This window comes from Drosophila guanche, unplaced genomic scaffold (assembly GCF_900245975.1).
Source record: "Drosophila guanche unplaced genomic scaffold, DGUA_6, whole genome shotgun sequence".
NCBI classification, from domain to species: Eukaryota; Metazoa; Arthropoda; class Insecta; order Diptera; family Drosophilidae; genus Drosophila; species Drosophila guanche.
Genome location: NW_022995756.1, coordinates 1500546 through 1527420, shown reverse-complemented (window position 1 = coordinate 1527420; position 26875 = coordinate 1500546). Strand labels below are relative to the sequence as shown.

The 26875-nt window shown below is 47.2% G+C and overlaps 3 protein-coding genes across 19 annotated transcripts; 2 read left to right on the top strand and 1 right to left on the bottom strand.

Annotated features, from left to right (window-relative positions):
• Window positions 1-10: 10 nt before the first annotated feature.
• On the bottom strand, window positions 11-26339 carry LOC117590188 (trichoplein keratin filament-binding protein). Of its 3 annotated transcripts, XM_034282609.1 has the most exons (3): window positions 11508-11514; window positions 10834-10843; window positions 11-1732 (listed from the first exon to the last, which is right to left on the bottom strand). In XM_034282609.1, the coding sequence occupies exon 3, from the start codon at window positions 1712-1714 to the stop codon at window positions 209-211; it is 1506 nt and encodes a 501-aa protein (XP_034138500.1). In that variant the 5' UTR covers window positions 1715-1732; window positions 10834-10843; window positions 11508-11514; the 3' UTR covers window positions 11-208. The 3 variants fall into 3 exon arrangements, with proteins under 3 accessions (XP_034138500.1, XP_034138499.1, XP_034138501.1); XM_034282608.1 differs by lacking the exons at window positions 10834-10843; window positions 11508-11514 and adding an exon at window positions 26211-26339 and having other exon boundaries at window positions 11-1736; XM_034282610.1 differs by lacking the exons at window positions 10834-10843; window positions 11508-11514 and adding an exon at window positions 2033-2049 and having other exon boundaries at window positions 11-1736.
• Window positions 2510-12833, top strand: LOC117590190 (peptidoglycan-recognition protein LB). Of its 5 annotated transcripts, XM_034282616.1 has the most exons (4): window positions 2510-2531; window positions 8718-8781; window positions 11955-12329; window positions 12391-12833. In XM_034282616.1, exons 2-4 carry the CDS (start codon window positions 8745-8747, stop codon window positions 12666-12668), a joined length of 690 nt encoding a protein of 229 aa, XP_034138507.1. In that variant the 5' UTR covers window positions 2510-2531; window positions 8718-8744; the 3' UTR covers window positions 12669-12833. The 5 variants fall into 5 exon arrangements, with proteins under 5 accessions (XP_034138507.1, XP_034138506.1, XP_034138504.1 ...); XM_034282615.1 differs by lacking the exons at window positions 2510-2531; window positions 8718-8781 and adding an exon at window positions 6055-6198; XM_034282613.1 differs by lacking the exon at window positions 2510-2531 and having other exon boundaries at window positions 8490-8781.
• Window positions 8253-26875, top strand: LOC117590187 (FK506-binding protein 5). Of its 11 annotated transcripts, XM_034282600.1 has the most exons (11): window positions 14182-14268; window positions 16267-16714; window positions 16750-16969; window positions 17093-17843; window positions 23711-23834; window positions 23906-23995; window positions 24065-24815; window positions 25435-25563; window positions 25636-25898; window positions 25954-26173; window positions 26254-26875. In XM_034282600.1, exons 3-11 carry the CDS (start codon window positions 16766-16768, stop codon window positions 26452-26454), a joined length of 2733 nt encoding a protein of 910 aa, XP_034138491.1. In that variant the 5' UTR covers window positions 14182-14268; window positions 16267-16714; window positions 16750-16765; the 3' UTR covers window positions 26455-26875. The 11 variants fall into 11 exon arrangements, with proteins under 11 accessions (XP_034138490.1, XP_034138497.1, XP_034138495.1 ...); XM_034282596.1 differs by having other exon boundaries at window positions 16750-17843; XM_034282603.1 differs by having other exon boundaries at window positions 14183-14268; window positions 16750-17474.

Genomic DNA, 26875 nt, shown 5'->3' with positions numbered 1-26875 from the left:
ATTAAGCCTATTTCCTATTGGGCCACCATTTGGGTGATTTATTGAGACGCAGCTCGATCCGCCTATCTATCAGTCTTATCAACTATAAGTACATTTATGTATGCAGGATGTGGGACACGTATTTGTTTAGGGACACACACACACTCATACATATAAACTTTAAAATTTAAATAAAGAAAATAGACTATAAAATGTAAGATGGGAAAACTTAGTACCATGCCACACGCTTGCGGGCAAATTTCGGTGGCATCGCAGTCTGCGATGTGACGACATTCAAGGAGCGCGTCTTATGTAGACGCGGCGAGTCGATGCCGCCTCGCACTGGCGGTAGATCCTGCCACACATCCAGATTGAGATTGGAGAACGAATTGCTCACTTTGGGGACATTTACAGAGGCATCATCCTCCACGGCTGGAGCGGCTGCAGGGAGAACCTCAGAGGAGGACACAGAAATCGGTCCGAAACGAGGAGATGCCTGGTCTCCGCTGTTCAACTGCTCCAACTGCTTGGTGGCCTGCTCGATGCCAGCGAGATGTGTGCTGCGGAGCTCCAGGAGTGCCTGCTGCTGGACGACGTTCTCCTGCAGGAGCCCACTCAGGCACTCCTTTTCCGCATCGATGAGCTTCGAGAGCTCCTGGTAGCGCTGCAAGTGCTGCTCGCGCCAGTTCTCCTCGCAGCGCTGGAGGTTGTACTTGGCCTCCGACTCGTACATGGCCTCGATCTGGGTGCATGCCAGCTGCTCGGCCTCCAGCTGCTCCTTGTACTTCTGGAGCAGCGGATTGAGATCCTCGGTGCGGACCACGTACTTGGCCACGCGCTCGAGAAGATTAATGCACAGCGATATCTGGCGGCGGCTCGCCTCGCTGCGGCTGCGGATGAACACCTTGATCTTGTTCAGGTTGAAGGCCTGCCCCGTGTCGGGGCGCTGTAGGACGAGGGCCGTGCTCTCCTCCAGTAGCTGCTTCTCCTTCTCCAGCTCGCCAATGAACAGACGGAAGTGCTGCTCCTCCTCCTTAAGCTTCTCGGCCTCCGCCTGGCGGTGGCGCAGCTCCGCCATGTGCGACTCCTGCAGGGCACGGATCTCCTTTATCTGCTGCTCCTGGATCAGCTGGCGCTCCTTCTGGGCCTGCTCCGTGCGGCTGATCTCCTGCTGCAGCTGCAGCTTTCGCTCGGCATTTAATGCCTCCTGCTCCTCCCGTTCCTTCTGCTGCTCAATCTGCTTGTCCAGCCAGTTGAGTTTCGCCAGGACCTCGTTGTCGGACTTTGACTGGTAGAGAAACTTCTCGTCGTCCACCCCATGCCGCCAGCGGCCGTACAGCTTGGCCTCCATCTCCAGCTTCCGCTTGAGCTGCTCCTGCTCCTTCAGGGATTGATTGACGCGCCCCAGCAGCTGCGTGTCAGCGGAGTATTCCTTGGGCCGACGCTTGCGGCCCATCTCGATGTCGTAGGCCTCGTTCTCGGTGTCCAGCAGCTGCCGCAGCCTACCCTTGCGATCTGTGAGCTCAATTTCCTTTTGCTTCTGATCCTTGCGGCTCTGCAGCTTTTTGTCCGCCTTCTCGTAGTACTCCTTGTTGGTCCAGTTCTCGAAGCGGGTCGTCACCTTGCCCCAGTGGTCGTAGTAGCGGTTCACCGCCTGCGTGGCCTGCACGCGAGTGTTCTCCTGCTCCCTGCGCTGCGCGTATGCGGCATGCTGCTGATTGAGACGCCCCGACATCCTTGCTGACTCTTGCTGCTTACTGCAAAGAGAGAATGAGAGTGAGAGTAGATGAGGCGCCAGTTGGCTGATAAGTTCATAAACTTTGAAATTGGGGCCAAGGCGGCAGGCAGCAGCCAGCAAGAAGAGTGGCAGCGTGACTTCAATTTGCCATTTTTCTTGCTACTGCTTCTGCTTCTGCTTCTGCTTCTGCTTCTGCTTTTCCTCTGCATTTTCTTAAGGGCTGTGTCGCCACTGGACACTGGAGCCTCAACTTTATGCGATTAGCTAAAGGACACGACAGCTAAAGGACTTCCTCTCTTAAAGGATGGACTATACCTTTTTTTTCAATCTTTCTCTGGTTTCAGCAACAGATTCCTATTATAGTTTCCGGAAAAGGAGCGAGCTATTCAATGAATCTACTCGGTATTTCTGTTGAATTTTGGATGTTCGCCTGCTGAAGCTGAAACTTAAATCTGATGCCCCAAATGGCAGCCCTGCTGCGACCAGGACGAACATGCGCTATGGTTTTTGTTCCCTGACTGCTGTTGCAGGCCATCACCGCAGCTGTCACTAACTGCCAGAGCGCCAGAGGAGCAGAGACAGCCAAAACGCAAAAATATGGCAAAATCCGGGGACAGAAGCCACTTCTATCCCTGGCTTCCCCTTTTGAGTCCAGAACCTCGCATGCTGGTTCCGCGATGCCACTTCCAGGCCGCCGCCTTTCAGCGCAAGCCGCCCATCTATCACCGAAGGACCACGCACTGCAATCTGTCAGAGCAGCAGCAGCAGTAGCAGCAGCAGCAGCAGCAGCAGCAGCAGCAGCAGCAGCAGCAACACGGGAAGCTGCCTTGAATCTGGGATGCAAATGACCAGGCCAAAACCCGAGGGGTAACTAATTTGCTAAAGATTTATGGGCGGCACGAAGCGCATTGATATATGCCAAATTGTTTACAAATTGATTGCATTATCAATAATGCCCACAAAGGGAGAGGGAGAGAGGAAATTTCAATGGAAAAGTCAAACAAGGTGCTGGTGTCGTTAGGGGGGACTCGATGGTGGATTTACATGAAATGTAAAATATTCCAACAAAATACTCTCCTTATTACATATGACAGACGACAAAGTTTGGCAATAAATCAAACAACGACGCCAGCAGGAGTATCCTGAAATGGTGGAAGGTACGATGAGGGTGCGGAAGATCGGAAGATGGGGAATCGTTTCGTTTGTGGGTTATTTCGAACCTAAGAAGGCGTGCCACACGCACACATGGCACCCGCCAAATGCCAAGATGCCACCTATACGACTTAATACACTTTCAGCACACACAAATTCACTTCCTTAATTGAAATTTTAATTTGAATACTTTTGCGAAAGTTTTGGCCCCCAGCCAGACACCAGTAGAGACAGACAGGCAGACAGACAGACAGAGAGAGAGAGTGAAAGAGAGTGAGAAGAGGGCGTGGGTTTCTGTTCTCTTCTTCTCTGATTCCCTGGCAGCAATATCGAACAGCCGAACAGCCAAACAGTCGCCGAAATCCATGTCCTCACCCTCTCGAATTCCCCCTACCTCAACCCTGTGCCTCTTTTTGTACATGGCTGAGCTTTTCAATTTACGCGCCTCGCAAGTCGTTTGTCATTTTATGCCCCTCTAATATATGGCATGTGCGTGAGCCTCCCGACCACTCCGCCCGTCTCTACTTGAGTGGATGCCGCCAGGACAACCAATTTCTGTATCTCTATGGGCGAGGGTGGCGTGGGTGTAAGGGTGGTCTCCTTCTGACCAGCAAAGCATCACTAATCTGCCTAGACAATGATACAGCTTTACAACATCTGATGAATTGTGCCCAACCCCCCAAAAAGGATCCGTTTCACGCATGCCTCGTGCCTCCTCGCTTATTAGGCTAGTGGCAAAATAGCGACAAATACATACAAATATGTAGAGTAAGAAATGGGGAGTGCACTGGAGGAAAAGAGGGACTACACAGTGAGAAATGTCTTTAAACTTTGTTCAATATTTAAAAGGAAAAGTGGATTATACTCGTAATTCCCTCTACCGCATTATATCCACCACAAACTCCATTCCTCTTCTTAAATCATTAATAGTAACAAACCTCTTTCGTAGATTTACACTGTACTCAAAGAGTAAATAATGTATATTGGCGAAATCCACATCCAGTGCCTACCCATCCCCATCCCTTCCAACAGCTTTGTTTATTTTTGCTCGTACACTCTGCCTCGTGAAGTGTGATGCGAACCAAATGGCGTGTTGGCGTGAGATGTAACTGACGATGTAGATGACAGATGTAAAACAAATGTAAAATTCCAAAAAAAAAAACATAAGGTTACATTATGTACCTTATGTACCTTATGTATATATGTATGTATCACACATTTATGTATACATAAGACGCGCTCCTCTTCGTTTTATTATATTATTCCGATTTTTATTTTGGTAATTTTGCATGCTTAGCTCTATTTAGCTCTGCATTTCCTCAAGATCTATATTTCCTGTATGTTCGCTACCGGTTTGGTTACACGCGCCGTGCGTCATGCGACAGCGCCTCTCGGTTGGTTGACGGGCTACGTGCGTAACAGGCTTGGTGGTTTAAACGATCTTAAAACACAAATGAAATGTAGAATCTAACCCAAATCGTAATCTGGCGACTTAAGCTTTAAATAAGGTCTCTCCAACATACATACATACTACTCTGATAGTCTTTTGACCCACATTGTTGTGTGTATCAATGCATTCAATCAATGAATAGTTCGGTAAATAACTCGGCTCCGAACATTCATTTCCTTCAGTTTTTCCCGCAGTGTAATGGACTGTGAAGTGACTGGTTGGCTTTACAGCAACAAACACATGGGTTTTCATGGAGGCCGCAGGGATTCCCCCTTTATTGCCAACAGTATGCTACCCCAAGCCCCCACTCATCCCTACCCTTCCATTGCTTCGATTGCAATTACTTTTGTTAATTGCAATACACACACTCTCCCACAGATACGAATACGGACGGACACACGACAATCACAGATAAATCCATACATACGAGTATGTACTATTTATTTATCTAATGTGGTGAGTCTTCTGAGGCCGTTGATAATGTTTACCTTGGTGAATGTGAATACCCTACCCTAATCGACAAAAACCATGCCTGTGATTTTATTTGGTATGATTTTCTGTACCCGGTACTCGAAGAGTAAATAGGGAATATTGTATTTGTGCACAACGTGAATGTATGTAACGCACAGAAGGAAACGTTTCCGAGCCCATAAAGTATATATATTCGTAATCAGCATCAATAGCCGAGTCGATTGAGCCATGTCTGTCCGTCCGTCCGTACGTCTTGTTGAGCGCCTGGATTTCAGATACTATAAAAGCTAGAGCCACTAAATTTTGCATCCAGACTTCTGTATTTTAACACTGTTACAAGTGTATTTCAAATTTTAAGTTCAAGTTTTTTTCAAATTTTAAATTTTACATTTTTTCTACATTTTTCATTAACATCTACATCTACATATTTTCTCACGCCAACACCCTCCTTTAGCTCGCCCCCCTTCCCCAGAACCGCACAATGCAGAAGCAGAGTGTGAATGAGAGAATGTGCAAAAAACAAATATAAGCTGCGGGACGGGGTGGGTTTAGCCACTGGAAATTAATTTCTGCCGCGTCTCTGACTCTGCCGCGACTCTGCAGTGTGTGGCTCTAGGGGAGTGGGGCGAGCTAAAAGAGTGTGTTGGCGTGAGAAGTGTTGTAGATGTAGATGACAGAAGAAAGAAAAATGTAAAATTTGACAAAAAAAACCGCTAAGGTACAGATGTAGTACTTAGTACCGGGTATAAAAGTTGTGACGCGTAAGAAGCGTCTCACACGTCCCGTCTCGTTTTGATTTGTATAGTACAAGTAAGTGCTCGGTAGAAACAGCGTAGAGCGTGCCAAGGCGTAGTTAGAGGCAGCGGCACACTTAATACCCCTGATAAGATGGGCGATTAGTGCGGCGAGCCATCAACAATGGAGCCATGGGAACAATGGCCAGCATTCTTCTTTTTTTTTTGGCAGGGGGAAACGAATGACCGACTAGAGGGTGCCCTGTCTTTAGAACCGGGTTAGAATATTTCATTTATACGAGGATAATCCTTTCATAACATAATAATATACTAATTAATATTTCCATTCAGAGTCTGAATTCTGAGGTCGCTCTACAACTCTCTACAATTTAATGGATACCCCTTAATACAGTTAGAGCATCTACGAGTATCTATAGATCACAAGAACTCTTCTAATCAGAGCCACTTGTCCACGCACAGATACATGGCGCTTGGCTCTTGGGTTTCTACTGTTTGAACTGAGTGTTCGATTGCTTTCCGTATCGCTCTTCGTCTTTCAGTCTTGCCACGCAACATGGGCGACAAGAGGTCTGGATCAAGCGCCATCTCCGTGCCTCCCCCAGACATCGAGATGCAAAAAGAGTTTGAGGAACAACATCTGGCAACAATTTGCGGTAAGTACCGCGCGCTATGTGGTGTTCAAAAGTATTTCCAAGAGCGTTTTGAGTAAAAATTTCCCCTTTTCTGAAGGGTAATAAATTTAGAAGCTCATGCGGTAGAAAAACCGAGGGGCGTGTGGCAGGTGTGAGGCTGCGTGTTTACCTTGCCACAAACATAAACAAAAGCAAAAAGCGTGAGGCAGAAAATGAGTCTGCGATTTGGACTTCCTTTGGCTGCTGCTGCTGCGGCGCCAGAACGCATCTGGTGGTGGTCTCTCCCCAGCGATTCGGCGGTAGATCCCCTGAATATTTCGACCTGAAAAACCTGTGTGCCCCTCCGCATCTCTCTTGCTCTTTCCCTCTCTCTCTCTCTCTCTCTCTCTCTTTCTCTCTCTGGGAGAAGCAACAAAAGAAACAGACACAGATTCAGTCATAAATCGACAACGGAAAATAAAATGCTGTTAATTTGTCTATCCGTCCAATCTGCGATCCGGCACTCCGACTAAAGCAATTTAATACCCGTATTTGCCGTCGAATTTGCAGCACATTTTGGGCTTCCCCCAAAAACCAACAAACAGACAGACGACCGACCACAGTCAGGGGATCCCCAGTCCTCGAAAAAAAAAGTTGGACAATGAAAAAAAAAACAGAGTATGTCCGGAAATGGTAGGCAAAGAAATCAACAGAAAGTGACACATCGAGACACCACAGATCTGGATAAGAGATAATAATGAAAATATCCTAGAGATGGGTATTTCGAAAGGTCATAAGATCAAGACATTTTGTGCCAGGAAGTGAGATTTAAATGGGATGATAAATAAAGGAAACTTGAAAGGAAGTGATTTGAAGGTATCAAAAGAATCACTAACTAGATCAAATATATTGCAAGTACGATTATAATAGAACGAAGCTATTTAGTTTTACAAAAACTTTAACAGTGACTCAACAACTTACAAGTGACAAGACACGACCAGGGGAGCAGAACGACAATCGTAAAGTGTGCTTGTGTCTTTCACCATGTACATACTATGTACATATGTATGTATATTTAACACATAAAATAGTTAATAGACCAAGGAGAGAGATACAGATATGTTATATTTTATAGTAATATCTGACTGCTGTGGGGATAACCTTGGGGGTTCCGTCTATGGGATCGTGTGTCGTACAATTATTGTATTGTGGAGAATGGAAAGATTGTAAACAACTAACTTTCCCCGCAGCTGATTTACGGCTGCGATAGAGCGATAGTAAGGGAATAGAATTCCTTATCTGCTACTACCGACCTTCAAGACTGACCGATACCGTCGGCATGAACACCAATGATCCACAACTATTCACAAAACGCAGCATGATTATCTAATCGGGCAATAACTAATATACAGCCATAAGTGGCACTCACTTGATATTCTGTCATTTGGAAGTAGTGATTGCAGACTGCGAGGCGTGAATTATGGCCCAGAGAGACTGTTTAAAGTTTACATATCGGATTACATTCTCTTATTGGGGGGAATCGACAGTCACGCTGACACGTGCATCGCATCGCACCGCTTGACAACAGTTAAGACAGCACATTGGGACTGACGACAAATATATATATAATAACTGTAATACCCTCCCTTCGTTAGAGTATGCAAAAATAACCCTTTGGCATAGGGGGAAAAAGTACCGGAACGCGGTTCAAATGAGGCCAACGAGGTGGCAAGTCGCTGGGTAATTCACATCGAACCAGCAGCGGACAGACAGGGCATATCACATTTCAGTTCGACCATAGTTTAACCTTTGCCAAACGCCGCAGCCGTAGCCGCAGCCATCGCCGACAATCCCCCCACCGTACTGATAACAGCGACAGAGGCAGCGGCAGCGACTACATTTTGAAGCTCTCTCTCTCTCTCTCGCTCTCTCTCTTTTTCTCTGTGTATCGCTCCCAGAGGAGTGAGATCGGAAGTGAACGAGCGGCGAGGCGAACGCGAATGATGATCGGTCGTTGGCAATAAGTTTCATGCGATTTAAAAATTGTTTGGCATTGCGGCGTCGACGACGACAGCGCGGCAGTGGCAGTGGCAGCGGCAGCAGAATTCCGTTCCGATTTTTTCGCGCTCGTCTATAAACACAGGTGCGCCCTTATGCTGGCCAACATTCGAGCTTGTGATACGAAAACGAAACATAACCCAAGCCAAGAGACTCTCTGCGCTATGTGAGACACCATTCGCACCCAAAAAGCTACGCGTTCGCACCACCACCAAAGTTTGACCTTCGCACTACAATCACAAATTTTTGCACAATTCTTGCCACTGCAGAAACAACAAAAGTTAGAGGAGCAGCAAATGCAACAACAAGGCTTGCCGAATGGAAGCAAAGTGAGAAACAATCAACACAAAAAGTTCCTAAATCAAAGTCACATTTGTGCAAACAAACAAACAAACAAAAAAAACGCACACGAAAAAGTTCCTAACAAGAGCGACGCCAGAGCAGATCTAACAGCAAGTTTAACAACAAGTCTAACAGGAGAACAACAGAACAGGAGCAGCATAATCAGAAGAAGGAGAAACAGAGACAGCATGACAGCACTGGGATTAGTTCTGCTATCAATGATGGGTAAGTGTGTAAGCGAGACAGTGACAGTGGGAGTGGGAGTAAGAGTGGAAAGCAGTGAGTGGTCTTATCGCATGCCCCTGAACATCGCTATAAAACATTCGGTTACCTTATCTCTCTCCCACATTCTGCACATCTATCACGCCTGCAATCAGCGTCAGTCGAGCAAAGATACGACATATGTATAGGAAAATCGTATTTGTACACATGCGAGGGGGGATATGTGATTTTTTTTTTGTTTCAATTAATTACTGACATTTAACAAAATTGTCATTTACGGCTTTACTGGCTTGACAGCCAGCGCACCAGTCCGACGGAGCGAAATTGTTTTTGATTTTAATATGCATAATAATTTGCTCACCCTAGCTTTTGCTGGAAAGAGGTCGAGTCCTTTCATTTCTTTATGTCTTTTGGCAAACACCAAGCATGTTTGCTGAAAAGGGAACTACATATATACATACATTCATACTATGAATGTATATTTATGTACATATGTGTAACCGGAAAAGGCCCACTATCGAGAGGGATCAAACATGTTTGAGCTTTGTGCAAAAGAGCATCCTCTCTTCGTCTGTATCGCTATTTTTCTGCCCTTTTCATTGTTGTTTTTTTGCCGTTGGTTTGCACTCAATTCTTTTTTTTCCTCCCGTTGACTTTTGCTGATGTTTTTGTTGTAATCGAGCGTGACTTAATTTCGCACATTCCTCCCCTCCCGCTCGCTCTTGCAGTGAACGGTTATTTGTTTAATGTGCGATGGATGGAAATGAGGGACCTCCGCGGATTCCCTGCAGATCATCGGCAATATAATAATAATATTGAAATGTCTCTATTATATGCTTTGCCTGATTAAAAACAAACAATTACCTAAGGGACAGCCTCTCTGCCTTTCTCTCTTTCTCTCTCTCTCTCACTCTGTCGCTCTAATCATTTGCCGGTAATTTAAATACCTCAATTATGCGACAATTTAATCAGCAACGGGAATGGATGGAGGGAATGACAGCACGGCCTGACGGATTAATCGAAAATTATCAAAGAACTTTGCGCCTTCGCCTCGAAATTGCTTTCTGTAATCAAATGAATGTGTGCTTCCCCCTCAATCACTAAAGCAGGGCTTTAGTTTGGCTACCCGTCCCCATCCACATACATATTTCGCGTGTGTACAAGATAGTAACATTTAATAGTGTGTAAAAGGCATGGATTGAATGTGTGTGTGGCAGTGGCATGTGGGAGGAGGTGAGAGGAAGATTGATAGATAGCAAGTGTGAGAGTGAGAGTGCCGCAAAGTTTGCAACATTGATTAGGCCAACACACAACGCGAGTTTAAATGTTTACTTTATTAGGCCTGCGTAATTAGGGTAACAATTAGGAAGCGGAGCGGGAACGTATAGCGGCTCTTCCTGTGGCTTTGCTGTAAATATAAATGTTATTAACATGTTACACACATACACACTAAAAAGTAAACGGCATAAATTAAACAGCCAACGATTTGGCAAATCCCCCCCTACACCGCACACCTCACACCTGCGTGTCCTCCTGGAATCCTGCTCCTTCCTGCTCTGTTTATTATTCAAGCACGCGCCACCAATGGAGGAGTCCCTCCCGTACACGATGGGATAGGTGCCAGAGCTTTCGGTCTCTCTCAATTTTAATTAGAAACTGCCGCCATTAAGTTAGTGAAGTGCTCCCCTCCTCCGCCTCCTCATTTTCCGTTGAAGTTTTCCGTATGCATATAAATTCGAAAGGAACTTGGAGAGGGGGGGGGGGGGGTAATTTCGAAGTTTTGGCAGACGTCGGCAAACATGCAGAACTTCTCTTTCCCCCTCCCCAGTGTTTGCCAGCTCACACGCGCACATTAAACAAATTTTGAATAAATTAGTTTCGGATCGGAGTCCACATTTGAATTTATGTATGACTCACGGAGGGGAGACGGCGATTGCGACTGCGACCCTAGGTCCAAATGAATCCGGACCGAATGGAACTTCTTTTTTGCGGGGTCCCCGCAAAGCCATTGATAGATGCTAACACCTGTTGCTCTTGGCCTTCCCCTCTCTACACCTGATGTTCACTTAATTATTTCGAAGTCGAATTGCTGAATCATGCGGATGCTGGAGCAACAGTAGCGCCGAATTGGGAATACCCTACCAGAGGTGAAAGTTTCACATTATATTGAACAAAAGGGAGTTCCCTATTTCTTTATTTCATTCTCGGAAAAATGTGAGAGATCACAAACAAGAGATAATCGTATGTCTGTCATATATACCCTTGACATACCCTCCCTGAAAATACATAAAAATCACCTAAGAAACAAGACAAGATGCAAACAAGAAAAATATGCATATTTAATACGCATTCTAAAGTACGAAGTGTAAATACCCTAAAGCTGGTGGAGCTGGAGAAACTTTGATAGCTTGAAGTTCGCTATAGAAATCCAGGGATCTCAATTCATTGAATAATGATACATTTCCTGATATGTCATTTAAATAAAGTCCCATAAGTCACATGCCAAAGCTGATAGACCTTCCCTGCACACTTCAATAAAAGTCAACAAAGAAACGGTAATCGTTAGCATATTCAATACACGCGCAGCGGCAGAGATTCAGCGCCGGCTGACGTTCGGCATGATCTTCGGCTAATCTTTGGTCTTCGGCTGAGCGGATGTTTGGCTGTTGACGATTGCGATTGCCAATCGTAGTTGATTTGTAACTTGTTTTGCTCTCTTCTATTCCTACCTCTCTTTCTCTCCCTGTCGAGGGGCAACGTAACGGGGGAATTTTGTGGCTGGCGTTTCGAGGGAATTGGGGAGCCAGCGTGTCAGTGCATGTTCGCGCCTCTCACTGGAACCGAAGACACCGCAGCAGACAACGTGTGGGGGAGCAAAAGCAAAAGCAACATCAACCCACACATCGGCTATCATTTATCAATGGAATGTGAGCAATGCACGGTAGTAGCACAGCAGCACCACAGACCACACTCCCACCACCTAGCATCTAGCATCTAGCACCTCCGCCCCACCACTTCCCCTTTACAATTACAAAGAATAGAGTTTGTACGAAATCTCCACGCAAGCAGCAGACTCTTCCTCTCTATTGGAGCTTGCGGGCGCTTTTCTGTGTGTGTTTAAGACAAGCAAAACCTCATTAACCCAAGGTCGTCTGCCTCTCTTTGTCTATTTCCAGGCTATACGCAGCACATGCAGCAACTACAGCCCAGCAGCGTAGGAGTGGAGGGAGGAGCACGACTGCTCTCCCGTGCGGACTGGGGAGCCCGCGTGCCGAAGTCCGTGGAACATTTCGAGGGACCCGCTCCGTACGTCATCATCCATCACTCGTACATGCCCGCCGCATGCTTCAGCACTGCTGAATGCATGAAGAGCATGCGGGATATGCAGGACTTCCATCAGCTGGAGCGCGGATGGAACGATATCGGCTATAGCTTTGGCATCGGAGGCGATGGGATGATCTACACGGGTCGTGGCTTTAACGTGATCGGAGCCCATGCCCCCAAATACAACGATAAGAGCGTGGGCATTGTCCTCATCGGAGATTGGAGAAGTAAAATACATTTTATAACAATCATCTGTAGATTTCTAATGGATTGCCTCCCAATATTTAGCTGAATTACCGCCCAAGCAGATGCTGGATGCTGCCAAGAATCTGATCGCTTTCGGCGTGTTCAAGGGGTACATTGATCCCGCCTACAAACTGTTGGGCCACAAGCAGGTGCGCGACACAGAGTGCCCCGGCGGTAGACTCTTCCAGGAGATCTCCACGTGGCCGCACTTTAACAATTCAATCCGTTTCAACACAACGACGGAGCAGCCACAAAAGGTAGAGCCACAGCCACAGCAACAGCACCAACCGAAGACCCTGCCTGCGAACCCCAAGGTCTAGTTAAGCTCACTTCTAATTTTAATCCTAATCCCCAATACCCTACAACGCCACACGAGCTCCCGCCTCCCCCGCTCAATGCCAAGGAGTTCATTCAGTATTCATTAGATGTCTCTCTGCGAACATTTCACAAATAAAGCAATTTCTAGATGATAACGCTTAAGCGAACCTAAGGCCACGACCCGTCCCCATTCCCGTTCCCGCCATCTGTCAAATCGAATGGCAATTAATTTGTGTCAACTTCGATTTGGATGTGACAAGTTTTTGCCGGAACGACGCGATGAAATTGTCGTCGACCCCAAAGGTTGACCGTGATTGGCCGCGGCCAAAATGGGGAAAAAAACGGGGACTAAATTTCCACAAGGAAACTTCTGCCACCGAAACGAGGGTACAAACAATTCAATTAATTATTAAAAGCCCCGGGGGGAAGTCACATATCCAAATTTCAAAAGCACAAATCGCCTCTAAATCGTTGCTTTTTCTGTTGTTCTGTTGTTTTTAAAGCCACTCGGTGCAGCTGATGAGCACAAATGTAGCATTCTTTTCGGCTTCTGAAAATTAATTTTCACTGCATATACAGAGGCAAATGGACTACTTGAATTTGGCGCCAGTGAACTTTTACACTCCCATTTGATATCACGGAAAGTGGATTTATTGAGAAGCGGGAGTTCTAGTATTGGTCCTGGGACATTTCATCTGTGCCAAATGAGTGCAAATCGATAGTTAATGAATTCATATGAGAGTAAGGTGAATGTGCAACAGACTCGCCCAGCCCTAGTCCAATCGATATGCGATCAATGAGACTATAAATACAATCACGCACCCGCCGACCATTGCACGGCTCCCTGCATAAATGTCAACCGTTTCCGAGTAATCTGATTGTGATTCGAGCAGCCCCCACGTCCACAGCCACACATCACGAAGACAATGTAAATATTGCAAGCAAATTAGGGAGAATCACCGCAGATCCATCAGCATCGCAAGCATCCAGGGAACAGTACAGAAACAGAATCACTAATGGGTTTGGATTTTCTAGACGAGTGGTTTCTATCACAGGGTAAGACGCCGCCGTATCCCCACGGCCCTTTCCCCATTTTCTCCCTTGAAATAGCTTCTACACCCACGCGACAGAGAGGAACTTGCGTAACTTCAGAGTATAAAGTGTAAGTGTAAGTGTGTGCGGAGGAGGGCGAGGTTGGAACTCCTTGACGTGGGACACAGCTATCGGGTTATTAATTCCATTGAACCGACGGCGTGTCGGAGCTGCACCTGCCAAAGGTCAATTGGACCCCACCACCATCTCTTTCTCTCTTCTCACTCTTTCGCTCTCTAAATGAAAAACGATGCTAAAAATATTCTTTCTCTGTCGGTCAACAAAATGTTCATTTCATTATGCTTTTTCATAGAAAAAGAGAGCCAGAAGGAAAGAGAGCAGCAAGCAATAGAGTAGAGAGAAGAATCGGTGAAATTTTTTAAATTTTCTGGCATTTTCGGCCTGCTTGGAAAATATATGAATTTAGTTTTTGAAACGCCGTCATAGGAGCTGCTGTTGCCTCCTCTGCGTTTCGGGCCAAAAGAAACCACTTCGTTACAGTGTCTATGTGTATGTGTGTGTGTGTGTGTGATACGTGTGTGTCAATTTAATTTGCGGTTGTGGTTGTGTGGGTGTACGTTCCACGATCCACCAAAACCGTTTAATACTATATGGAACAAAAACTGCAACAACATCGGGCGCCCCAGCCAATTAATACACATCGAAAATATATCTAATTATATGTACATACATACATATGACCATTTATCCAAAAATATGTATAGCCAAAATCGGGGCTGCAAATGCGCAGAACTTTATAATGCGCTCAAAAGTGTCACTGCCTCCGCCGTCGATGGCCTCCGAATTGATCCCATAAATCTCTGGACAGCAGAATCATGAATGGTGTTCCTAAAATAAATATAAATATATGTATGTATGTGCGTACATACATACATACATACATATGTACATGCATGGCCCAAAGAGCGGTGTATTTTTAAACTATTTGTTGACAAGAGCTGCGGCTCCCTTTTTCCCACTGCTATCAATGCAATTTTCTCCCAGTTAACAATGTTAATTGAGAATTCGAAAACAGACCTCCGTTCGCATTCCTCTACCTCTTTTGCCTCTACCATGATGATGGAATATTCCTAAGTATCATTTTTATTTGCATATCTTGTTAAATTAACGCCTCCAGAGAGAGAGAGGAGTGGAGTGAACAAACCAGCCAAAAATTTGCACTTTCCAAAAAGAGATTAAAACGGACGAATTGAAATGAATATGGAGGAGGAGGAGGAGTAGGAGGAGGACAGAGGATTGTAGAGTATAGAGAGGTGGAGAGAGGGGCAGTCCAGCGAACAGCCATGCAAATGGCAATGGAATGAAACAAATTCGGATTTCATTCGCCCCCTTCCCGCACCGCCCACTCGAACACACTCTCCTCTCTCTCTTTTGTTGAAATACAAAAAGAAAAACAAATATAAATCGCCAGAGATGTGTGCTTCCTTTTATTCGTTTCGATTGTGCCGTTATAGCACACTCTCTCTCTTTCTGTCTCTCTCTGAGAGCAATCTTCTCACTCTCTTTCTCACATACTCTCTGTGGACGCGTCTCTCTTTCTTTTTTTGCTTTCTTTGGCGCTTTTGACGCTGGCTGGCACAAAGAACCTAAAATTAAATATTTTCGCCGTTTACATACATATCGCAGAGGAGGCAGTGGCAGAGCAAATCGTTTTGTTGTTGTTGTTGTTGCTATTCCCGTCTCACTTGCTTTTGCTGTTGTTGTTGCTTCTGTTTATTGGAGTGCATATGTATGTGTATGTGTATGTGCATTCACACACGGAAAGAGCATATCTAGGCAGTTGACTGGACACACCTACAGTGCCTATAGTGAAGGCTCTACTGATAGAACAGCCACCAGAACAGCGCAGGCCACTCTCCACCAGGAGAGCCTCCACTGTCAGCTGTAAGCAGTAGACTGGACACGCAGTCAAGGCTCTTTTAAAGGGAACAATGGGAGTATCTTTACAGCAGAAGCACCTCCACTGTGATTGCATATCCAAACAGTCGAGTGGACAAACCGTAAAGAGACGTCTCCCACATTGCCCAGACTTGTTTACATAGCCAGGCAGTCGCCTTGGTTACAGTAGACACATTTGCGCGAAAGAGCGATGCATGTGTCCTTGTAGTTGAGCCCACACTGTGCCATGCACTAGTCAGTTCGCTAAGCAGTGCAGCACACAGTTAGGGCTCTCTGCATGGTGACAGTGTCCCTGCACGCCTGGAGAGGCTTTACTGTGTGCGTGCACATCAAAGCATTCCATGCCATTTCTCTCCTCTTCCCTCCTCTCAGTTGGGAAGCATGTGTGCGCCCGTATCCCAGTCCCCGTATCCATGCCTATGACTATGACACAAAGCCCTACATTCTCTCTAGGCAACAACAACAGCAATCGCAACAAAAACAAAAGCAAGAAAAAGCTAATGAGCGCATTCATTTAAAAATAACATTGAAATGAAACATTCCCAAATATACAACAAATTAGAATTGGACGGAAAATATCCCAAACAGCTGTTGCCCATCGTCGGCACCGGACCGCGAATAAATAGCACGGCAAACAGAATCTAACAGAAAAAAACACTAGAAAAAATTAACAAAGAACAGAGCCGAATTATCAAAAGCGAAATAGAAATCCGCGAAAGAACGAAAGAACGAACCAACCGAACCAGCGAACTGAAAAACAGAAAATACGAGTACAACGAAAATCGGAATCTGAATGAAATAACTTTTTGGACAAGTCGTCTCGACTCTCCCTCGACGGCGGTGCTAATGTGCAAAGTTTTGTGTTTTCATCAGCAGGAAAAAACGGACGGGAAAAACAACGCGAGAATTTACGGAAAATTATTTAAAAAGTGTGTGCAAATAGACGGAGACGACTAGCTCGACAAGTGGGCAGCCCCTCCCCTGGAGAATTAACGGTAGAGCGAGCAGAGCGGCAGAAAAGCAGCATTAAAAGCAAGTACCCGAAGCAGCAAAAGCAGTTCAGGAGGAGAGACAGCAAGCAGTAGCAATGCCGTTTGTGACACCCAGAGCGGGGACAAGCAGTGCAAACAACAGTGCGGGTCGCACCACATTCCGCCCACCGTGGGTGAAGGAGGACGGCGCCTCAGCATCCAGTGGCACAGCCACAAAGCCCACGACCACGCCCTGGGCTAAGAAGACATCGGCAGCCGCTGCCGCCAAGGAGAATGGTGACAAATCCGCTCCAGCTGCGGTCTCTGCCGCCAACAGCAAGACCAATGCAGCTCCAGCCGTGACGACAGCGAAGAAGACTACGACAACACCCGCGGAGACGGCTAAAAAAGTGGCTGAGCCCGTCAAGAAATCCTCCGCAAAGACGACAACCGCAGCAGCAGCAACAACAGCAGGCAAGAAAAATGCGAATTCGGAGCCCGTGAACAGCAAGAAGGCCCCGGAGCCAGTGAAAAAGGTGGTACCCACTGCGACCAAGAAGCCAGTGGCAACGAAGAAGAAGGAGCCAACGCCACCGCCCGAATCCTCTTCGGAGGAGGAGGAGAGCGAGGAGGAGGAGGAGACTGAAGAGGAGACCGAATCCGAGGAAGAGGAGACAGAGGAGGAGACCGCATCCGAGGAGGACGAAGGCGACGACGATGACGATGACGATGACGATACAACGGTGGACGAGAAGGTGCCCGAGCACGTGAAGAAAGCCGCCCAGCTGCGTCCGACAACGGTCAACAAGAAGGTCGAGCCGGAAAGTGAGTTAAAACAGCGTTTCACCCTAGAGAAACCCAAGTTGCGGAGCGTAGCGGTGGTCAAGCGTGACAAGTCAATGAAGAAGGTGTCCGCTGAGGAAGAGGAGGCCGAGGAGGGGGAGACAGAGGAAGAGCGCGAGCGCCGGCTGCGCTTCAAGCTGGAGAAACCGAAGCTGCGGCATGTGAAGCGCGAGGAGAAGCCGCTACCCAGCAAGAGCACCGACGACCTGTCCAAGATCCGGCCAGTGCTCAAGAAGGTACCCAAGATCGATGAGCTCCTCAAGGAGCCGAAGGAGGAGCCCAAGCCCGAATTTAAGACCAAGACCCTGAGGAAAGCCCCGTCCATAAAGCGCGAGCAGAGCATTAAGAATGGTGAGTGCTACAGATCCGATTCCGATCCTGAGCGGAGAGGAGAGACCTGGAAGGTGGGCGTCTAACCCGATGCCCCAGTTGGGCACATGCAAAATGGAAGATTAACCGATTAACCACTGCGAATGGATCGTCTTCAATCTGCTAAAAACCGCTGTAAATTATTGCTGAAGCTTTTTCCTAATTTCAAATGACTGCGAGGGGTTGGAGGAAGGATATTTAAGTACAGAAATGCATGGAAAATGTTCCTTTCTTTTGCGTATCTTTTTATTATATTTTATATCTGACAAAAGGCAATAACCGTCACAGCGACAACAAGGCAGATAAAGCGTCAACATGGCGTATGAGTGATATGTCCAACAGAATTGCTCATTCGAGATGGCAGCGTGAGTCCATTTTCATAGGGATGGTAGTGTAGGAGAAGCTAAAGATGAAACAATTCATAATTAAGCAGGGGATCAGCTGATGGCAGTTTCTTTATACGATCAAGAAATGCAAATTGTATCGAAAGGAGTTTACAAATGACTGAAATGAATAATCGTCTCATTCCGTTCGATAGGTGATCGATCAATAAGCTATAGGTTGCAGTTGTTTTACTTGCACATCCCTAGTCCCCCAGTCCCTGTCCCTGCCTCCCTTTCCAACCAGCACGGCAATGATTGCTCATTTATACACCAGAAAATATACAAACAAAAATACGTAAACGACGCGCCTGTCCATATGAATATGCAGCACCGCTCAGCAGAACAGTACAGAGTACAGTCATATATAGTATGTATTTGCACAGGAGGAATATATATCAACTAGAAATGAGTGTGTAAAAAATATTTCATCAAAATGTTTCGGCCAAACAAAAACCACAAAGCGCATACAGCAGTGGCTGAGAGCCAGAGGCAGGGGTATGGGAGGAAGGGTGGGACAGTAGGAAAAACAAGGCCATAAAGCAATATAAATATCATTTTTTATTTATTAAATTTTAGTGAGTGTTGTGCATTGAGCCGAAAGAGGCGCAAAGTGTTTTTCCCTGCAGTTTCGGTCGAGTTTATATTTCATCTTCCGTGTGTTTTTTTTTTGGTTGGGAGGTTCCGAACCACACCCACCAATCCTTCCATCCATCCCTCTGGAATCGCAAACAAAGTAGAGGTATTTTCATTTTCTAATTCCGTATTTTATTGACACACACTTGACTCCTCCAAGAGTGGACCGCACTGAAATGGACACTACGGTCGTAATTTTCTAATGGACTTTCTGGCCGCGAGGCAAGGTTAGCATGCAAAAGCAGGAAGAGGGCACCAGATCCGGTGACAGGAAAGACAAAGACGTTTGGCTGTGCATAAGTATGCTGTCACCTGTCCTCAAAATTGAAATTGAATTGCACAGAGTCGTCCCCAGGCCCAGGCCCAGCCATGACTCGACTCAAGGTGTCCCCCGGGGGGTAAAGGCAACTAAAATGAAGTGAAAAGCTCGTTAGCCTTAAGCGTGGGAGAGGGTCTTGGAGAAAGGTTACGTGTGAGGCAGTTAACTTTTCTTTGTCCTCCGTCCTAATCAGTGGGCAATAACGTGACCGCAAATGCGTCCTAATCTTGACCGACAAACAAAGGAATCCAGCAGCTGGAGAGGGTCCTGCTCTGCATCTGTTTTTGGGTCGCCAAAATGAAGGACCGCCTTGTCCTTTAAAGCTGTCACACCATCGACCATAGAAAGCAAAAAAAAAAAGGCAGAGCCGAACAAAAAAATGTAAAAATGAAGGCAAAACATTTATTTAATGTGTTCGGATGAGGTCCAGCCCGAAACGGGTCCTGTATCGAGGATGGAATTTGAGAAGAGTTTCTTTTTTTATGGTCTAAGCAAAATTCATGATTATTGCTCATTCTGTCAAAACTACATCATAAAATGGAATGCTTTAAAGCCAGATGAGGAACGCTCAAAGAGGAGGAAGAGAGGTTGAGTCTGCTTTCCTTTTCTGCTTCAAGGACCTCCCACAACTATCGGACGTCACAGTCGGAATTGAAACTGTGTCTCTAAGGGCAGGGAGAGGAAAGGAGCGGCGCGGTGCGGGACAAAGGAAAGCTGGGAAAGATATATGGCAATGTGCTTGATAGAGTCTAACTAAATGCCCCATTTATATTCAAATATCCACCACTAAAAAACAAAACGAAATAAAAGACGGCGGTGGCCGCAAAAAGCAGTTGCCCCTCCCTCTATCCCTCTATCCTGCTGTCCGTCCAGCATCCATCGAGGGCTGGGGTGCAGTGAGTGGAGGGAGTCCTTCTCCGTCCAAAAAAAGGACAACAAATATTTTCTTTTATTTAAATGAACCTCATCTGTATGTATGCGAATGTTGAGGCAATGCGATGCGAGAGACTTGAAGGCTCTGTTCCATTATGGAGCGGTCTTTCATGTCCTTCCACCCGTGTTCCTGGCTCCATTTATACCCTGGGCTCTGCTACTGTCATTAAAAATGTCGACTTTCAATAGGTGGGACCACGCTTCTCCCTCTCTCGCCCTTTTTCCAACGATGCATAAAAGATGATTAGGCTCTTTCGAATGGTCAAAAGCACAACTCAAACATATACAGACACACAATCTATTCTATCGTGTATATATACGAATATGTATTAGTATTAGTAAATATGTCTTGTCTTTGTCTTTTAGCTGCTGGCCATAATTACACTGGGCGACAATGAAATGGTCGACTGAATAATAGGATTAGAAATTAGAAACGAATGGCAAATTGAAAATTGAAACAGAACCCGTGCAAGCTCCTCCTTTTCCTCTAAGACGCAAAACTTAGGCTCTAATTAAGAAGTAAAGGCTGGAAGCCTTACAGGTGTGTCTCACAAGGGTTTTAGGTGTGAAAGAAGGTTTCATTTAGGGGGCGGTGGCTACTGAAAGGACTCTTGTTCCTTGTACATAGAATGCCATCAAGAACTCTTATATGGTGGAAAAAGTTAAACAGCAGTGAATTCTTTCATTTAGGGAGCACACACAAAAATATTTGTACGTTTGTTTTTAAGTGTGGTGGGACCACAACAAAGTAGATCTCTCTGTTCCTCTGTCTCTCACTCTCTCAGGGTTATAATCATTCTGGGTTTAAGGAGTGTATCCTTTAAAGCGATGGCTCTATCACAAACCCTAATCATACGTGGCCAACGGAGGAGGAGCCACAGCTCGCTCTTTCTCTCGTTCTGTGAGATATATGGGCTGGCTGAGCGGTGCTCCATCATCGTGCCGCAGTGGAGACAATAAAGTGAAGCTGCAAGCTGAAAAGTCACTCATCGGAGTCACCAGCCACTGCCTTTGCTGGGGTACCAGTCACAATTTCCATCTTTCAGAGTAACAGTGGCAGTTCCCCTTCCCCACCCAGTTCCCAGCTTGATTCAATGACAACGGCATTTGTGCATGCATAGAATATTCTGATGATGATAACACAATGGTTGTACGCAGGCAGGAGTTCCTGGAGGGGCTTCCAGGGGACTTCCAGGGGGTATCCCTGAGAGTGAGCTGGCAAAATTTATGTTTACATACCCGCGCCATTCATTTTGGTCGGGGATAGGATGGGGGATTGTGTCGTAAGTGAGGGCTTTGCGGTATATTAAGTGGCCAGCGTAGTCTGAAACCCCCCAGCCCCTCTACCATCCTGCCTTTTCTTTTTATTTAAATAAGAAATAATTTTGTCGACATGAATGAATGAAGACTTTTATCTGCTTGGATCACCCTTCCACTTACATTTAGGGGGAGACGCCGCAACCCAAACCCAAACCCAAAGCATAAACCACCCAACTCGGGAAAATAAAGAGAGCTGCTTTTGTTTTCGTTTTGCTTTCACTTTTGTTTGCCTCTGATTTAGGATAACTGTAGCTTGCCGCCGTTGCTGTTGCTGCAGGGACACACTGAGCAAACTCCCCCAAAGACACAGCTACAGAGGGGGAGGAGAGTGTGAGAGAGTGAGTGTGAGAGTGAGAGTCCATAAATTACCAAACTAAACGCGTCCTCAATTGGCTTTCCCAAAGTTGACCACGTATTTTAATCAGAGCTACCATTTAGGCAGCAGTTGTGCCACCGAAGGAGTTCATTAACATGCAGACACGCAAGGGGGAAGGTGGTGGAGTATCCCCTCCTAGGCAATAATCAAGTTTCTCTTTTACACTGATTTCATTCAACGAAAGTTACACTAGTCTGGATTAGTTTCTTGTTGCCTCCCCCAGGTTGCAGGAGGCTACAGCAGGAGTGGCATGCAGAGGAGTCTCTTAGGTAGCTATGTACGTGGCCAGACACTGAGCAACTAATGCACCGTCGTGGCAAAAAGCAGCGAACCACTTAAAGATTAAGTGCAGAGCCAGCGAGGCGCAAACCAAAGGCAAAGTCGAGGCAGAAGCCAAAACCGAGAAAAGGAAAAGGAGCGGGCAGTGGGTAGCGGGTAGCGGGTAGCGGTGGCTGGCTGCCTCAGTGGGTGGTGGTGACCTTCCTGCTGCTCCCATCAGTAGGGTTCATTCAAACAAAGCTAATTAACAGATTTGTCAGCTTTTCATCACTTGGCCGTCGCGGCGCGGCGGCTTCTCTTTTGCTCTCTCCCATGAGGGCGCCCTCTGTTGTTTGTCTTTTGCACTTCTTTTTTTTATAACTTGCAAAAAAAAACAACAAAAACAAACAGCAGCAGGCAGAGGGGGATGAGTGGGGATGTAAAGCAAGACAAACAGACAGCAGCAGCAGCAGCAGAACATAAAGAATGCAAAGTATTCGATAAAACATACAAAAAACCAACAACAACAGCAACAATTTCTGTGAGTGTGTTAGAGGAAGAGAGAGGGGGGAGAGAGAGTGCCTGAGCAGAGTTAGGTTATGTAGAGAGCAGGAGCAAGCTCTGGCAAAAAATCGAAACTGGAAAAAGTTTTTCAATTGTTAATTACGAGGCCAGCGGGAGAGGTAAAAGGAATATCGAGGCACAGAGTGCGAGAGACAGTCAGAGAGGGAGGGAGGAGAGTATGGGAGATTGTTAGACCAACAATTTAAGCGGAAATTTATTAGAAACAGCTTGCCAGAGGTGTACTCCCACTGCTCCCCCTCCTGCCGCCTCCCGCTGTTCCCGCTGCTGTCCAGACTAATTGGCCTCGTTAACAGGGCTCCAACATACCTCGCAGACCCAGACCCAAAGCCAGAACCAGAACCAGGCCCAGGCTCCGAAGCACACGAAGAAGTAAACGAAACGAAGAGGCGTAGGACTTTAAACTAACGAAACCCCAAAAGAGAGCAGCAAGGCGGGATGGGAGGGAAGAGGAGGAGGGATTCGACCGAGGAAAAGTCCGGACAAAGTAAAAAATGCAATCAAAGTTTTGCCCCCTCCTGCTGACTCCCTTTTCGGACGAATTGAATGGTGTTAAGGCAATAAAACACCATCAAAGCCAGGCACACGCAAAAGCAGAGGCACCGGCAGCGGCATCGGCAGAGAGGTCCTTCCTAACTTTTCAATCTCTGCTGTAACTTCCGAGAGAGACATAGACAGGGAGTTATGCCATGTGTCTGTGGGAGAGAGCCACTCTTCTACGCCAATTGATATGTACGGCAATGCGCCGGAAACTTTCAACAAATATCCACATGGAACGGGGCCCGAATGGAGGGGGTGATAGGATCCAAACAGACAAAGCAAACAACTGAAACAAATTGCAAACTCATTAAATTAAAATTATATTGAATAGCAAAAGTGCACGCAGCGGGAGCCATGCGGCGGTTTGCTTTAACGCACCCCCCCCCCCCCCCCCCTAACCAGCCATTCCATGCCACATTCCTCCTGCCACATGCCCATATTCCTGCACATTCAATTGCATTCGCTAACACTTCCTAAACGCTCTGTGCGCTTCTATTTATTGCAGTTCCCGCCCCACCGCCACTGCCCTCGCTGGTCCCGAAGGCTCCGCCACCACCGCCCCCGCCACTGGCCCCCGGCGAGAAGCGTGTGCTCTCCAGCACGCAGAAGGAGAACCTCGAGAAGCTGAGGTAAGTCGGGGAGGATTAGGACGATGGCCATTTCTCATTTCTCTCCCATTTTCCTGTTTTTCGGCTCACAGAACACGGCCCCGAAGGCGCCCCGACTGGTCCGAGATGATGAAGGAGGTGGAGAGCGGCAAGAAGCTGCGCCATGTGGCGTGCAACGATAGGTAAGTGATTAAAGAGAGATGGCTGCTACCTGCTAAGTGAATCCTACCCAACATCCTACTCTCCTACAGATCTCAGCCCATACTGACATGCAAGTCGATAACCAAAGTGGATGAAAAATTCATCTACGAGACAGAGAAGGACAACTCGCACAACAAGCTGCTGCAGCAGATCCAAGGCGGCATCAAGCTGAAGCCCACGCGGACCAACGATCGCAGCAAGCCGGTGCTGGATGGGCTACGCAAGTTCCGCCGCCAGATGACCATCGAGGAGCAGCTGCAAAAGTCCCAGTCAAAGGTCAACATGCTCTGTGAGGCGCCTAGCAATCACGCATTGGGTCCAAGCAGTGCCAGCGCTCTGGGAGCGGGCAGATCGCGGCCCAGCATCGGCTCGGCCATGTCCATCGATGAGGAGAGCCCCGACGAGCTGGACGACATCGACAAGATCCGCGACGACCTGCAGAGTACCAAGCAGATGCTGGCCCTCGAGCTGCGCAATCGGGAGGCCCAGGAGCGCGAGAACAAAAAGCTGCTGGCCAAGATCCGCACTCTGGAGACGGAGCTGGAGCGAGAGAAGTCGCGCGAGAAGAACCTCGAGTACGGCTCAAATGTCATTGTGGCCACCATGGACCCCACGCCCACCGCCGAGCAGACGTACGTCAATTCGCTGAAGAGTGAGGTGGAGGATGCCCGCAAGGTGTCCAAGGAGGTCGAAAAGAACTATCAGAGCACCAGCGAGCAGCTAGTGGAGGCCAAGACGGAAATCGAGGAGCAGCGGCGACAGATCCAGCTCCTCGAACGGAAGCTAGCAGCGGCTCTGCAGGTTAGTCTCCAGTCTCCAGTGTTCAGGGATGGGCTATGACGGGGTATGATCGCTCGAAGTGTTGTCAGTTGTCCGTTGAGGGGGGAGCGGGGTCCGTAACCCATTCGTCCATCCGCCATCTTCCTCACAGGTTCTCCTCCGCACATTTTCAGCGTTTCCGGCGCAGAGAGTAGACGAGAGAAGAAAAGCTAACAATGCCATCGGAACTAGTAGCCCATATTAGTAGTCCCTGCGATTAGTAGTTTTTGTAAATAGTTGTCCAAAGTAGCGAAAAAGTAGTGTCCATGGAAACGAAACAAAACAGATCAGCTGACAACACTTTTAAACACACACACAAACACACACAATGCAGTGGGTGCAAAGGGAAACGGTCACTTTACGAAACGGGGCGGCACTTTGAAACACTTCACTAAATGCTTAATCCCCACAAAAAAACACAAACACCAGAGAAATCTTACCTCATATGTAAGAGATCCTTCAATGCCGCATGACAGAGACATGCCGATGATCCCAGACACCCGTCCAGACACGCCAATCAATTCCCCGCACGCTTTCGCCTTGTCAACAAATTGCAGACAAACCACTAACCTGATTAACCCATTGAACGCTCTCTTGCAAGGGCTGTGCGACACCAAGCACTAACAGACCGCACATTAGTAATTGCTTTGCTTACGACGACGACGACGACTACGACTACGATGACGACTACTACGACCACTACTACTCCGGCAAGCACGCGCCGCACCAGGTAAAGCCACGCACCAGTTGCGAAGGTGATTACTAATCTCCACATTTCGTGAATTGTGTTGCGGTCCTGCAGGGCGGGGGAATGCTGGACGGCTCTAGACGATCGAGCGATGCCAATTTCGGGCGCGACAGCTCGCCGGAGCTGGATCTGGAAGTGAGCGAAAGCGATCCCGACGAGCCAGAGGAGAAGAAGACGGAGCGCAGGGAGAAGCGCGTCGGCAAGGAGCTGAAGGTGCTGCGCAGCAAGCTTACGAAGCTAAAGGTCAAGGAGGAGGCGGCCAAGAAGGAGAAGGATGTGCTCAAGCAGGCCATGAAGAAGAACCAGGAGATCCTAAAGTAAATTATTCCACCCTCAACTGCAGTCTCGTAATGAGAATTCTTTTGTCCGCAGGGAGGAGAACAAGAAGTTCAAGAAGCTGGAGAAGGAAGTGCAGAAGATGGCCGCCTCGATGAAGCTGGACGAGGACGATGTCGATGGCGAGGACAAGGAGGATGAGGAGGAGGCCGAGAAGGAGCACGAGAGCGAGGAGGAGGAGGAGTCCGACGATGAGTCTGAGGAATCTGAATCGGGAGAGAGCGAAGCGGAGACGGGCAGCGAGTCCGAACCAGAAGTGGGTCCCACACTTTGCATCCTTTTATGGCACTCACCAGTTTTTTTTTTGTTTTCGTTCGTTTCTTTGATTCCCCCTAGGACGCGGCTAACTCCGCGAAGAAGGCGAACGTGGAGCCGCGCGTGAAGAAGCACGAGAGTCGCTTTGCGGCGATGAAGAAGTGCAACGTGCTTCTGCAGGCAAACGTCGACAATTTGCAGGACCAAATTGTTCAGGTGCGCCACCGGGCTACCAATCTGCAGGACGAGCTGGATGCGGTGATTGCGGATCTAGGCTTCTAGGGCGCTCCGGTCCACACGAACCACGGCGAATGTACAATGTACAATGTACAATTTGTGTGTGTCTGTTTTTTATTTCTGTTTGCGACTGTTTTCCCTTTTTTGTTTATGTTTTTTTCGAAAATAATCGTAGATTTTGCAGAAGGTGCACGCTAGTGTTGGGCAGCGAAAGAACCGGCTTGTTAACAGCACCCCGGCACTGTTTACGTTAACTAACAGCACGTTACGAGCTGTTGTGCGCGCTCGTGAAAAATCGGAAATTCAAAATTCAAAATCGCAATTTGAGTTGTTTGAAAGTGGACAGTGGTAGGGAGAATGTTTAAACAGTTGCGATTAATTCATAAGTTGTATTTATTATTGTATTTAAAGCATGTATAACAATGTACAAAACAACAAATCGGCGAATTGGCTAAACTAAAACACA

What these genes read in the sequence shown, in the direction of transcription:
- LOC117590188 (XM_034282608.1), bottom strand. Translation starts at nt 1,714, where the DNA reads ATGTCGGGGCGTCTCAATCAGCAGCATGCCGCATACGCGCAGCGCAGG.
- LOC117590190 (XM_034282613.1), top strand. Translation starts at nt 8,511, where the DNA reads ATGCAACAACAAGGCTTGCCGAATGGAAGCAAAGTGAGAAACAATCAA. An exon ending in AGTTCTGCTATCAATGATGG is followed by an intron (nt 8,782 to 11,954) that starts GTAAGTGTGTAA and finishes GTCTATTTCCAG; the next exon opens with GCTATACGCAGCACATGCAG. An exon ending in CCTCATCGGAGATTGGAGAA is followed by an intron (nt 12,330 to 12,390) that starts GTAAAATACATT and finishes CCCAATATTTAG; the next exon opens with CTGAATTACCGCCCAAGCAG.
- LOC117590187 (XM_034282599.1), top strand. Translation starts at nt 16,766, where the DNA reads ATGCCGTTTGTGACACCCAGAGCGGGGACAAGCAGTGCAAACAACAGT. An exon ending in CATGTGGCGTGCAACGATAG is followed by an intron (nt 23,996 to 24,064) that starts GTAAGTGATTAA and finishes ACTCTCCTACAG; the next exon opens with ATCTCAGCCCATACTGACAT. An exon ending in AAGAACCAGGAGATCCTAAA is followed by an intron (nt 25,899 to 25,953) that starts GTAAATTATTCC and finishes TTTTGTCCGCAG; the next exon opens with GGAGGAGAACAAGAAGTTCA.